Here is a 12,007-nt window from a genome sequence, read left to right on the forward strand (position 1 = left end):
TATATGTATAACATGGCACTGATTTGGGTTGGAACAGGTCAATTTTCTTCACAGTAGCTACTATGGGGCAATATTTCTGATTTGTGCTGAAGACAGTGTTGATAATACAGCAATGTTTATGTTATCGCTGAGCAGTGCTTACAGAGTCAAGGCCTTGTCTGCTTCACACACCACCCCAGCAGCAAGGAGGCTGAGAGTGTACAAGAAGTTGCGAGGGTACACAGCTCAGAGAGCTGATCCCAATTGACCAAGGGGATATTCCATATTATGTCATGCTCAGCATATAAAGCTGAGGGGAGAAAAAGGAAGGGAGATTATTAGGAGTGAAGGCATTGGTCTTCCCAAGTAGCTGTTACATGTGATGGATCCCTGCTGCCCTGGAGAGAGCTGAACACCTGCCTGCCCATAGATAGTGGTGAATTAATTCATTTGTTTGCTTTACTTGTAAATGGTCTTCATTTCATGTCATGAGTTCTCTCACTTTCACCCTTTCAATTGTCTCCCTCATCCCACCAGGTAGGAATGAGCAGCTCTGTGGGGCTCAGTGGCCAGTAGGGTTAAAAAAACAGTACTATATAAAAAACCCACCATATGTACTCACCTTTCTCTATAATAACTTGACATGTATGAGTGTGGCTTTCACTCAGATGCGTGGCCATGCTATCTAAGCCAGATACATCAGTCAAGAAATCACAGTTAAGACACACTACAGTTACACCTCTAGAAAAGGAAAGATAAAATAAAAAGGAAGCATAAATACAACATTGCTGTGAAAACAGTTTTTTTAACTTAGAGCAACTGGACAATCTATTAAAAAAACTTTTTCTGCAACTTTAGATGAAATGACTCACAAAAAATATTTTCTTACTTTTTATACTGCAACTAGCACCTGGAAATCTCTATCAATGACCAGGGCATCTCCATGCTGGCTGTAGTACAAAGAATATCACTTTAGACAGAAATTTATTTGTAAAGCATGAGTTTCTTGATTTTGGAGGGTTTTATCTATTTGGATTTTTTTGGTTGCTTTGAGTTTTTTTTGTTCCCTCACTCCCTCTCCATTTTATACATAATGAATAACTGGAAAATAAAGAAACAGAAATAATTTTATAAACTGCTGAAGGTTAAGGAAAAAAGTGAAAATATGTGGACAAATAAATATTTGTCACCGAACAGAACACTGCTAGTGGAGGAGGTAATGTTTCTGTTTCCCTGCTCTTTCCAAATTGTGGATGTCTAGAGATTCAAGAGGCTCTAATCTCGTGTAGGTGATCAGTTCACTATTGGAAAGTAAAAATATAATGATCTATGACTGAAAAAAGCTGAATTACCGTAGCTCTTCTGAATGCTTCTTATAGATCCAAAATCTTTTACTTGGACGAGCACTGTGAAAACTAAACATAACAAAACATTACCACTTAGACTGGTTTTCTTAAGTATATTTCTCTACATATCCCCTACAACGTACATGGTACTGCTATTTGCTTATGACAAGGCATCAAAATAGAAGGGTCAATTACTGACATGCATTATTGTAAAACATTAAATTGCTGAAAACTTACAGGCCTGTGAATTTCAGCTCTAGTTTAAAACACTTTCTTGTAAATAATGAGTTTGAGAGGGGTACGGCTTAACTTCATCCGCACAGTCCTACAAGAACACAGTTACATTGCTTCCATCAGCAGTTTAGCTCCGGAAGCACCATGGCTGCAGCTATACAGTACTCCACCAAAGCGGCAAAGATCTGCCCAACTCACACTTCCTAAAGAGATGGCTTTAAATGAGATAAGTTTTCAGACAACCTGTAAGTTGTCATATACAGGTTAAATATGTGCCAATACTATTCTCCCATATGAAATAAAAAGCAAGCAGCTGAGTACAGGGGCTGCTACTGCAAACACCCTCCCTGTAACAGCCTGCCACCTGACTTGTTCCTTACACATAATGATAAGTGCTGCAAGGCATCAAAGTAAGTGTAGAATTGGAACATCGAGATGACAAAGGACAAAAGAGTGGCTATTTAATTGCATGGTTAAATTTGACAAAATCCAGAACACAGGCAACAATAGGAACAATTTACCTTAGATTCCTCTCTGCTCATCTGGAGCAAACTTTCTCTTGTACAATCACAATTAAACATATTAACTATATATTTTTTAAAGCATGCAACCAATAGGTTATATGAATAAAGGCATGTAAACTACTTCAGCCTAAGTTTTATGTGAGCATTAAAATTAACAGGTCAACTTATAAAATACATACAACTTAGGTCATAAATTCAACAACTCTAGCAATCAAAAAGTGTCACAGCATTTTATACATCCATATATGTAAAAAGACAACTGCATTCTATACTTTACTACAATACATTTGGCTTGTTCAGGGTACAGGATCAAGCATCCTTAAGTGATATTAAAAATTTTGTTTTACCTTCACTACATGATCTGTGTGGTATAATTCTATTGCTCTGAAAACTAACATATTTGTCTTCTTAACAGGCTTTTTTACAGCTGGCATCACTAATACCCTACATTGCCTCACAATCAGTTACAAACTTCCCGCAAAATGAGATGTTTGATGAGATTTTTACAGATGACAATCTGTATACAGTAGTATAAGAAAAAGCATCCACTTGAATTTGCTATTTGAGACATCATTTACATGGTATTCTGAGCACACATTTCCTTAGCAATAGCTGTGGCTGTATGCATTCAGCACTTAGAAAAAAAATCAGATGAGGAATTCAGTCTGAAACCCAGAGAATACAAAACAATTAGTCATTATTTGTTAAGTCTGGGTGAAATGATTATGGAAGATACCATAGAAACTCTGAAGCAAAGACAGAACAGTACCTGAAGCACTGACTCAGGCAATCCAAGCACATGGAGTTTAGGCCCTCTCTACCAATTAATAACCCAATCCTTACATGCATCCCTATGACCCAGTTCAAAACTAAGCTAATAAACCCACTTAGAACAACTTACACGAATTCAGCAAGTATTTGAGAACCTAACTGAAATACTGAAGTTCTTACCTCATCATGTGATTCACATAGGCTTTGCTACAGCTAGTGTTGTATCTGCATAAGCTACAGTGGACATAAGCAGGAAAATGGCTTGCAAAATCTTTTATTGCAGAGTAACATTCAATGCATTTGTGAGTTCCCAAACGATACCTAACAGTAATATAAAAAAGTTAATATCAGCACATTAAAATGCAATAACAATTTCAAACTTTTTGCTTTAAGTCAGTAGCAAGCTTGACTACATTAGGGGAAAAAATGAGGAACTTAAGCTAAAAATAGTTAACTTATTAGTTAAATACTAATAGCTTATGTTGGCACACCTGAAGAAAATGTCTTTTTTCTTAAATTATACCATCATTGTGACCTTAAAAAAGCAGAAGTTAAGTGTTTCCACTCCTAGAAAAAAAAGATACTTGAGTAGACAAGAACCTCCAACTTCTTGCTGCTGCTCTTATTTCTACATACTCGAGAAGGATTTCAAAGAAATGCTTTACCCTCTCCACAATGCACAGAGAAATCCTTCTGTTTTCTTGTCTCCCCAGCTATTCTCCCACAAACTTTGAAAAAAATCTACAAAGCAAGACCAAAATCCTGCTCTTCCCCAACTTTACTGGCCATTTTTGTATGTCTCTGAGCACTAAACATGGTCTTACCACTTCATTGGAAGGTAGACATCTACAATCTTTGACAAAGAAAACTGTTAACTCATCTTAGCCAATGAAGTTATTTCCTTAAAATTATTAATACGACAGCAAAATCTAATTAACTGCAAATATTAGGATGGCATTCTCCCAACATTTTGCTTAAACTTCCTTGATTTTTGGTTTCTTTTGGTAGCTCCCCAAATTAAGGTATCTCCTAGGACATAAAAGACTTAACCTCTTAAATAGTAAGATCAAATAAACTCCTTAAAAAAACTGAAGGAGGAATACACTTTTCCCCCTCACAAAAAAACTTGCAAAATACACTCAGACAGATGTATTCCTCTCCATAGGTCACTTCTAAACATAAGCCTGCCTAATGAGTTAGTATCTCAAGAGTCTGTGGCTCTGTGCAAGAAAAGATTAAAGTATAGAACACAAATTTCCAGAACATTTGTTCTTCCATCCTAAAGCAGTCCACCACCACAAAAAATGTTGAATGCAGTTTCGAATTATAATCACAGTACCAGTATCTGCAAAGTTTATGGCATGCTTTTTCTGCAAAACTGAAGTGTCACATCTTCCATACTGAAGTATTAGAAGTTACTGAAAGATAATGATCAGTTATTTCTATTCAAAGCACACTTTTATATTTTATTGCTAATATTTTACCTTAGACTATGCAATGCTCTATTTGTAACTTTATTTTTTTTGCTGTTGGTCCATGCATTTTGCTTCTTCGATGTAGCTGGTTTAGCTTTCGCTTTTGATTTATTTGTATTGGATTTGTTATGATTTTTAGTGGTTGTATTTTTAGCTTTAGGTGACAACTGAAACACGGAAGCACTGGTACTAACAGAAGATGCTCCTGATTGAAGAGATCCAATAGATGCTCGAATAGTCACCTGTAAGTATGAAATTAAAAAAAAAAAACACCAAACCTGTTTAGATGTAAGCTAAGTTCCCATTTCTATTTGTCTCAAAGTTTAAGCCACTTTAGGACAAAAATCATAGCCAAATGAACCACTCCTCCATAACTACTGATCTGAAAAAATTCAAAGTACTGTTTCACTAGAGTAAACTTCACTTCCATAGTCTCTTGGATGTTTAAAAAGCTGTTGCTTTTGTGAAAATAGTTAGCCATGACAAAACACACTAATCTCTTTCAGACCTGCAACTGGCTACATTCTGCTTTCTGCCCCACCCCTTTCTCTCCCAACAAGGTTTTTTTTTACCTTTGTCTCCTCTAATATTCCCCTCTGAATTCTTACCTTCGTTCCAGGAGGTAATCCTTCTAACTGTTTGGGTTTCCTAAATGTTCGGTGATGCTGAGTCTTGTGATCCATTTTTTCTTTACATGTCAAAAATTGCAGTCTGCACTTAGTGCAACGATATATTCCTTTTTTCTTTTAAAAATGGAAAACAATCTATAGTAAGCAAGAATGTCACGATAAACTAAACTCCAACCCTAGTTTGTCTCAAGCAATGGTCATCTAGTTTCTAAAATATCAACCAGACAAACTCCTAATATCGTACAAAGCCAAGATACTGTGTAGGAATTAAAGAGAATGTTTAAATACTTCAAAATGCAAGGCAGCATTATTACTAAGAGGAAGAGCATTCTTCCTTCAAACACAGTACTTCAAAATAGCAACAAAATAGCAGAGGTATTTTTTTAAACAGGTAGCTGCTGTCACACAAAAACATGATCGTCCAACAAGTCCCTTCAAGACTTTTCAAAAGAAGCAGTAATAATTATTCTACAATATTGTATTAACTATTCTTATTCTGTAACAACCATGTGAAACAGTTATGACTTTTTTTCCCTACATTCATGACATATATTTCACATTTTTCTACCATTAAGAATTGAAAATACCTGCTTACCTGATGCCTCATGTAATGATGCATATATGGTGCTCCAATTTTAATTACTTTGAGACAAAATGGGCATAATAAATGTTTTGTATTTTCATGAACTGTTCTAAAATGTGTTTCTACATCTGAAAAAGCTGAGGATCTGTAGTTGCATACCTAAAATGAAAAGTTTGACTTCCTTGTTAAAAGTTTATTGACATCAAGACAGGAGTAATGTAATCTAAATACAAAATAGTCACTCTCAGATACCTGGCAAACATACGGCATTTCACCTGGCTTATGATTGTCCTTCATATGTTGCAAAAGAACTTGCTCTGTTTCAAAGGATAATTCACAGATTTTACAGATCGCTAGAAAAAATGAAATACAAGAAAAAGAAAAAATTTGTTTGGGGTCGTAAGTAGAACTACATATACCTATAATGATAAAGCAATCTAACAATTATTCTACTCTTTAGAAGAAATTCCCTGTACATTAACTCTTGCAGTTAAGTTTTCAGTTAAAAAACAAACAAAAAACGTTTTACAATTCTACACACATTGCTTTAACACAAATTGAATGAGTGCTCATACAGGAGATTTCAATGCTCCTATGTTAAGTCTTAAGATTGCTTGTAAAGTACAATAGCATTACCCAGAAATTACCAACTAGAAAGTAGAAGTCAAAAAAATATCTAAAAATTTTAGATCACAGAAAGAATTCATATGATATAATCCAACTTACTAGATGACTCATAAAGTGTATGTGTACTTTCAATGTGGCACTGCAGCTGGAATGGGGTGGGAAACTGACGGTAACAGTGCTGGCAGGTGGTGTGGCTTTCCCAGCTTTCACTGCTCTGCTTCTCAAGCTCCAAGTGATGTTTCATGTGGTTCATAAACCTTTAAGCAAAAGTCCACAAGTATAAACCCCTACATTTTAATATTCATTGTATATGATATATCACATGCAAGATGCACAGGATTCTTCACAAGCTTTACTCTGCAAGGACTTCTTAATTAAAAGGAAAAAAAAAAATCAAAGTTAAGAAAGCTGACTGTCAGAAATCATTGTTCAAAGCTTAAAAAGCTTCTTGCCTTGAAATTAAGGGAAATTAGTGAAGACAATAACAAAACATGTCAATTATTCAAACTTCACCACTATCAGTCTCAAAGCCCTGTTCTGAAACAAATGTAACTTTTATCTCTGCTGAAAACTACTAAGTGGCAAGAATATATCTGCAATGAAGACATAGCTTTATCGGAAACCACCTCCATTCCAAAATGGCAGAGTTCCAAGAGATTTCTTTGTATAAAACATTTAGGAATGAAGTTGAATTATGAGGGACAGTTATCAAAGAGTGCCACTGTGCAGATAATCAAAACAGTAGGAGAAGCTTGGTGGATGTGTTACTACTTTACATTACCACATCCACCTGTCTGTAGCAGGAAGCTATTCTGGCTGAGAGGTCTAGGCACCTGTAGCAAGGCTAGCAGGTCACCATTACTGGTGGAGCAGCACAAGGACTTCAAAACTGTTAAAAAACTGTTCTATTTTTAATGTGCTTCACTTCAGTACAGCCAGAGGAGCTAGTAAATGTAGTTCTCAAAGCAATAACACCTTGGAATTGGGAAAAACAAATGCAGAAGAAAAATAGCCTCACATATCAGTTGCTTCAAAAAAGGGGAAAAAAAATCTTACCTAACTGAAGCTATTAAGTTACTTAAGTCAAAGAAAGGAACGGACACTAGTACAGAACATTTTTTCAATTGTGTTCAATCATAGATCTTATAAAGGAAGCAAGGGATTGCCCTGATGAATCACTTCATGTTTTTCTGCATTAAGGTCTAAAAAACTTCCACAATATGCATTTATTTTGTCCAGTATAAATGGCTAACACTATAAAACATAACTTGGAATAAAAATTCTGAAGTTACAGAACTACAAAATACAGCTACAAAGTTACAGAAAAAATTAATATGGCTGAAAGTTGGCTCTAGAGAAATGTCAAAGAAAAAGTGCTCATTTTTAATGACTTGCTATGGGACATACAGACACCATAGCACCAGAAGTTTACAATACAATGCTGAGCAGAAAACAGTGCCCGAGAAATGTATTTTTTTTAATGAACCCAGTATCTTAAAGTATTATTTCTGTGGATTACTGTTCCTGATACTGCAAGAAAAGCTTTTTTGGAAAGTACTAAGCCTACAAAACCGCAAGAAAGACCTCTTGGCCCATATCAAACACTGTTGCTTTTAAAAAAGATAAATTGCAAGGGGAAAAAGCATAGAATCACAGAATGGTAGGGGTTGGAAGGGACCTTTAGAGATCATGTAGTCCAATCCTCCTGCAGAAGCAGGTTCACCTAGATCAGGTCACATAGGAACATGTCCAGGCGGGTCTTGAGGACCTTCAAGGAAGGAGACTCCACAACCCCTCTGGGCAGCCTGTGCCAGGGCTCCCTCATCTCACAGTGAAATAGTTTTTTCTTATGTTTAAGTGGAACATTTTGTGTTCCAGCTTCATCCCATTACCCTTTGTCCTGTTGCTGGCTACTATAGAAAAAAGGGATGTCCCAACCTCCTGACACCCACCCTTTAGATATTTATAAATGTTAATAAGATCTCCTCCCAAAAAATGCTGTAACTAACAGGAACTATAAGACCACAAGAGAATAACAACATAAAACATTTTCAAGTTGCTTAAGACAAATTTCCAGCACTTCTTAGGATTTACAAATACTTAATGCTTAACAGTAAATTTAATGTTTGTAATTACATTAAACTCGTGTTTTGTTCAATAATATGAGTCTAATGTTAGCATAAATGTATTAATTTTAACTTGCATATTGTGTCCTTTGAAGGAATAGTCTATTTTTTGTGTTTTACATTCTGCTACTTAAACTTCTATTGAAGAATGCATGTAACAAAGTTCAATGACCTTAACTTCAAAAGAACAATGATACAAACTCATCCACCTATTAAAACAGCTTACTGAAGTTTTTTGCAGCATTTGGAAGTAAGATTATTCCATCAAAATAACAGATGTTACATAAGTAAACCACCAACTATTAGTCATTGTGCATCCCTAAAGGGAATTAACACTCACATTTTCTGATAACACCATCAATCCAGATTGTAAATTGTATTTACATCAATCCAAACTGTAAAATACTTTGTGCTCCCCTTTCTAACCCCCAAGTCCTACAACCACTCTGATTAATACTCTACTGTTTATGTTAGACACCACTGAAATTTGTACTCTACAAAGTAAAGTTAAAGTTATGGGTATACCATGCATAGTAAAAAATAATTCCATTTCTGTTCAGACACATATTATCAGTTTTCAATAAGAAAAAAAAATCTGTTACAGAGAGACAAATTTTTAATGTGAGAAACTAAGTGCTATGAGATGCAAGTGATTTACAAACAATTAAGAAAGTGAGTTCAAATACCTTATGTTATTTTTAAGAACTTTCAGACAACTGAAGCATTTAAAAGTTGTATGAGTCTTCTGCTCCTGTTGTACCTGCTGGGTGTCACCTTCGTGTTTCCCATAGTAAAAGTCATTAACTAACATAATCAATTTTCCTTTCTCGGACTCAGCAGTCTTGCTTGTTGTGCTCGAACATTCTGTTTTGGCCATTACCGGGAAAAAGTTATTTACCATATCTGGACAACAATACTGGATGGAAAGGGAAAGGAGAATTAAAAAAAGACAAAGGTATCAGCCTCTCTTAATAATGACAGTATCACCCTTTTAAAAACTGAAGGCACTCACTAACTAGAGTTAGATGCAAAGCTAAAATTTCTGACACACTGACTTTACTCACATTTACCTAAGTATTTTGAACAGTAACTGATCTTTAGGTAGTGTTTAGGCAATAAATCACTATATATTATAAAAAAAAGAAGAGAGATTATTCTCACAAGTTCATGCAATATAAATCTAAGGAAGAAAAAAAATCAGAATATCAGTGTTGATTTACTCATTTTAAAAATGACCAGTTCATTTACATTTAACTAGAAAAACAAAAGCAGCTTTTCTGCAAGTATTTTGCTCACCAACCATAAGTTTACTGAGAAATTAAAGGAAGGTTTTCTTAGGGGAGGACATACAATCATTTTGGTTCAAAAAGACCTTCGCTACTCCACTCTTCCTCTACGTGACTGCAAGACATTGAGCATTTGGCTCTTGCTGATTACAGACAGACTATCTCCATATTAAAACACAGCACCATTTCATAATCAAATATAAGTCCACATAAGTTTATTATAAAGTTTACCAGCCCCAAAATATTTTACCTTCATATGATTTTTTAGAGGATCCATAAGATTGAAATGGATATTGCACTTTGGACAAGCTCGTGGAAAAGGTCCCCCATTTTTAATGGTGCTTGATGCAGCATTTGTATCTGTAAAATTTAAAATGTTAGGATTCAGAATTCACAACCAGAATACACAAATTACTATTTATTATTCTAGCAGAATACACTATTTCAAATTAAAACTATTATAATTGATGTAGTTGTGGTAACCATAAGCAAGGTTTTACAACCATCTTTAAACTACCCTTTCTTTTTTCCAAGCTGAGTTTGTTTTGTTTGGTATAAGCAACTTCGACAACAAATGAGGAAAAAAAAGGGAGAGGGTGAAGGCAGCATGATAGAGAGAAAGCATTTGTTCTGTGCACCATCACCCCCTGGATAGGACAGATTTTTGAAATTTTAAAGAATTTGAATTCTCAAATGTACATGTAAAACTTGTTTTATGCCATGATCTGATTATTATCATCACAACAGAGTTCAGGAAGGTTTCAGGAATTAAATTTGACCACAAGGTTCTCAATGATGAGACTATTTCTGTCTGGACAGTTGTTGGAATCTAGGCCTTCCTAGGTGTTAGGAAAACCTGCAGAATAAATCCTCTAAATAATTAGTACCAGTAGTGAAAGGAAATAACAAGTCTTATCAACATAAAATGATTAAGACCTTTTGAGGAAAATCAAAAAAAGCTTTGCATTAGTTTGAACTTCAGTGAATAAACCCAGACTTCCAATTCTCAAAAATGCCAAAAACCATCAGAGCGACAACTGCTTTTCCAGATGAAGTTCCGCTGCATTCTTAAGCAATTCACAAATCTGAAAGACTCCATGCAGAGTAGATAGTTTAGAAGAAGAGTTTTAAATAACAACTCAAACTGTACCATGTCAAGGCTATGAAAAAATGTAATAAGAAAACCTACACAAACACATCCACCTTATAACAAGAGCAAATAAGTAAGTGTATGAGTTAAGAGATGACCATGTAACAGCACTATATATTTTTTGACAAAAATAGTCTTGCATAGTCCATGAGGTAGACATGGATCGAATAGTATTTGTCCTTGATGACAACAGTATTGCTAAGAATCATGGTTCAGCAGAAAGTCATTCACATGAGTGGATGGCCATGCAAGGAATGTACCACAAAACAATGCTGCAAGTCTTCACTATTACAGCTTGTAAAACATTTTGACACGTGACAGCTGAGTGCAAGCTGAGTTGGAAGAATACAGCTTCTGCAGCAAGATCTCATATTCTGTGGCGCTTCAGTGAGTGGATCACTATGTAAGCATGGGAAGGCTTAGAGACAAACTCATAAAAATAAGGTTCTCAGGAAATACAATGTGCTGCTTTGTTAATGTGTTTGGCAAGATCCTTCAGTTATCTTTTGTGAATTACAGGCTGCAACACAATGTCTGTTTTACCCAACACATTGTGGAGGAAAATTCTTCGCTGCAATATTCCAGGTTATAGCCACTTCCTTCATGTTGCTGTGGAAGAGTCTGATAGCAAACCAAATGCAAACAAGATGTTCAAAAAACCCAAATATGAAATAATTCCAAACAACACAATCACACTGTAGGTAGCTCCTCATTTTAATATTAAAAGAGAGAGTACATGGTTGGAAATATCATAAAGTCAAGAATAAATGTCTATTACAATCATCTGGAAAGTATCTTTTGGCTCAGAAGGAAAATGCATCTAATTATTAATAAGCTGAAATAGCTAGACTATCTCTCTTCTGTAGGGAGGAAAAGGTCTTTCAGAATCCCTCTCCTCCCTTCCCCACTATTATTTTAAATGTACCAGAAATACTGCTGCAATAGAAAGGAGAGAATGACAAAACCCACTTTGCAATAGTCAGTTGAATTACAGAATCATACAATAATTAAGGTTGGACCTGTAGAAATGTTTCATGTCCAACCTCTCTCTCAAAGCAAGTTGAACCTTATCAAGATGCTCAGAGCTGTGCCCAGTCAACTTCTGAATATCTCCAAGGATGGAGATTCTACAGTCTGAGTACTTGCTGCCTTGCCTGATGTTAGTACAATGATTTCTTTCCCCTCTTTGTTTACCTCATAAGAATTAGTTGATAAATTCAGTAGTTACAGAATTCTTACAATTTAGATTTTCTTGTTGGTTGTTTTATTTTCAACTC

The 12,007-nt window shown here is 35.3% G+C and overlaps 1 protein-coding gene across 5 annotated transcripts in view; it reads right to left on the reverse strand.

Moving 5' to 3' along the window:
• Window positions 1–12,007, reverse strand: part of ZNF280D (zinc finger protein 280D) — a 52,575-nt gene that overhangs the window by 19,958 nt on the left and 20,610 nt on the right. For all 5 annotated transcript variants that reach the window (XR_009819025.1, XR_009819026.1, XM_061999216.1 and 2 more), the window contains 10 exons: window positions 9,831–9,940; window positions 8,981–9,210; window positions 6,268–6,425; window positions 5,794–5,894; window positions 5,554–5,700; window positions 4,938–5,072; window positions 4,339–4,571; window positions 3,035–3,175; window positions 1,332–1,394; window positions 602–720 (listed from right to left, as the gene is read on the reverse strand). Coding sequence is in view for 3 of the 5 variants with exons in the window: in XM_061999216.1 (XP_061855200.1) it covers window positions 602–720; window positions 1,332–1,394; window positions 3,035–3,175; window positions 4,339–4,571; window positions 4,938–5,072; window positions 5,554–5,700; window positions 5,794–5,894; window positions 6,268–6,425; window positions 8,981–9,210; window positions 9,831–9,940 (1,437 nt within the window). In the remaining 2 variants the exon portion in view is untranslated. The remainder of the gene's footprint in view (window positions 1–601; window positions 721–1,331; window positions 1,395–3,034; window positions 3,176–4,338; window positions 4,572–4,937; window positions 5,073–5,553; window positions 5,701–5,793; window positions 5,895–6,267; window positions 6,426–8,980; window positions 9,211–9,830; window positions 9,941–12,007) is intronic.

The sequence above is a fragment of the Colius striatus genome, chromosome 7 (assembly GCF_028858725.1).
Source record: "Colius striatus isolate bColStr4 chromosome 7, bColStr4.1.hap1, whole genome shotgun sequence".
NCBI classification, from domain to species: Eukaryota; Metazoa; Chordata; class Aves; order Coliiformes; family Coliidae; genus Colius; species Colius striatus.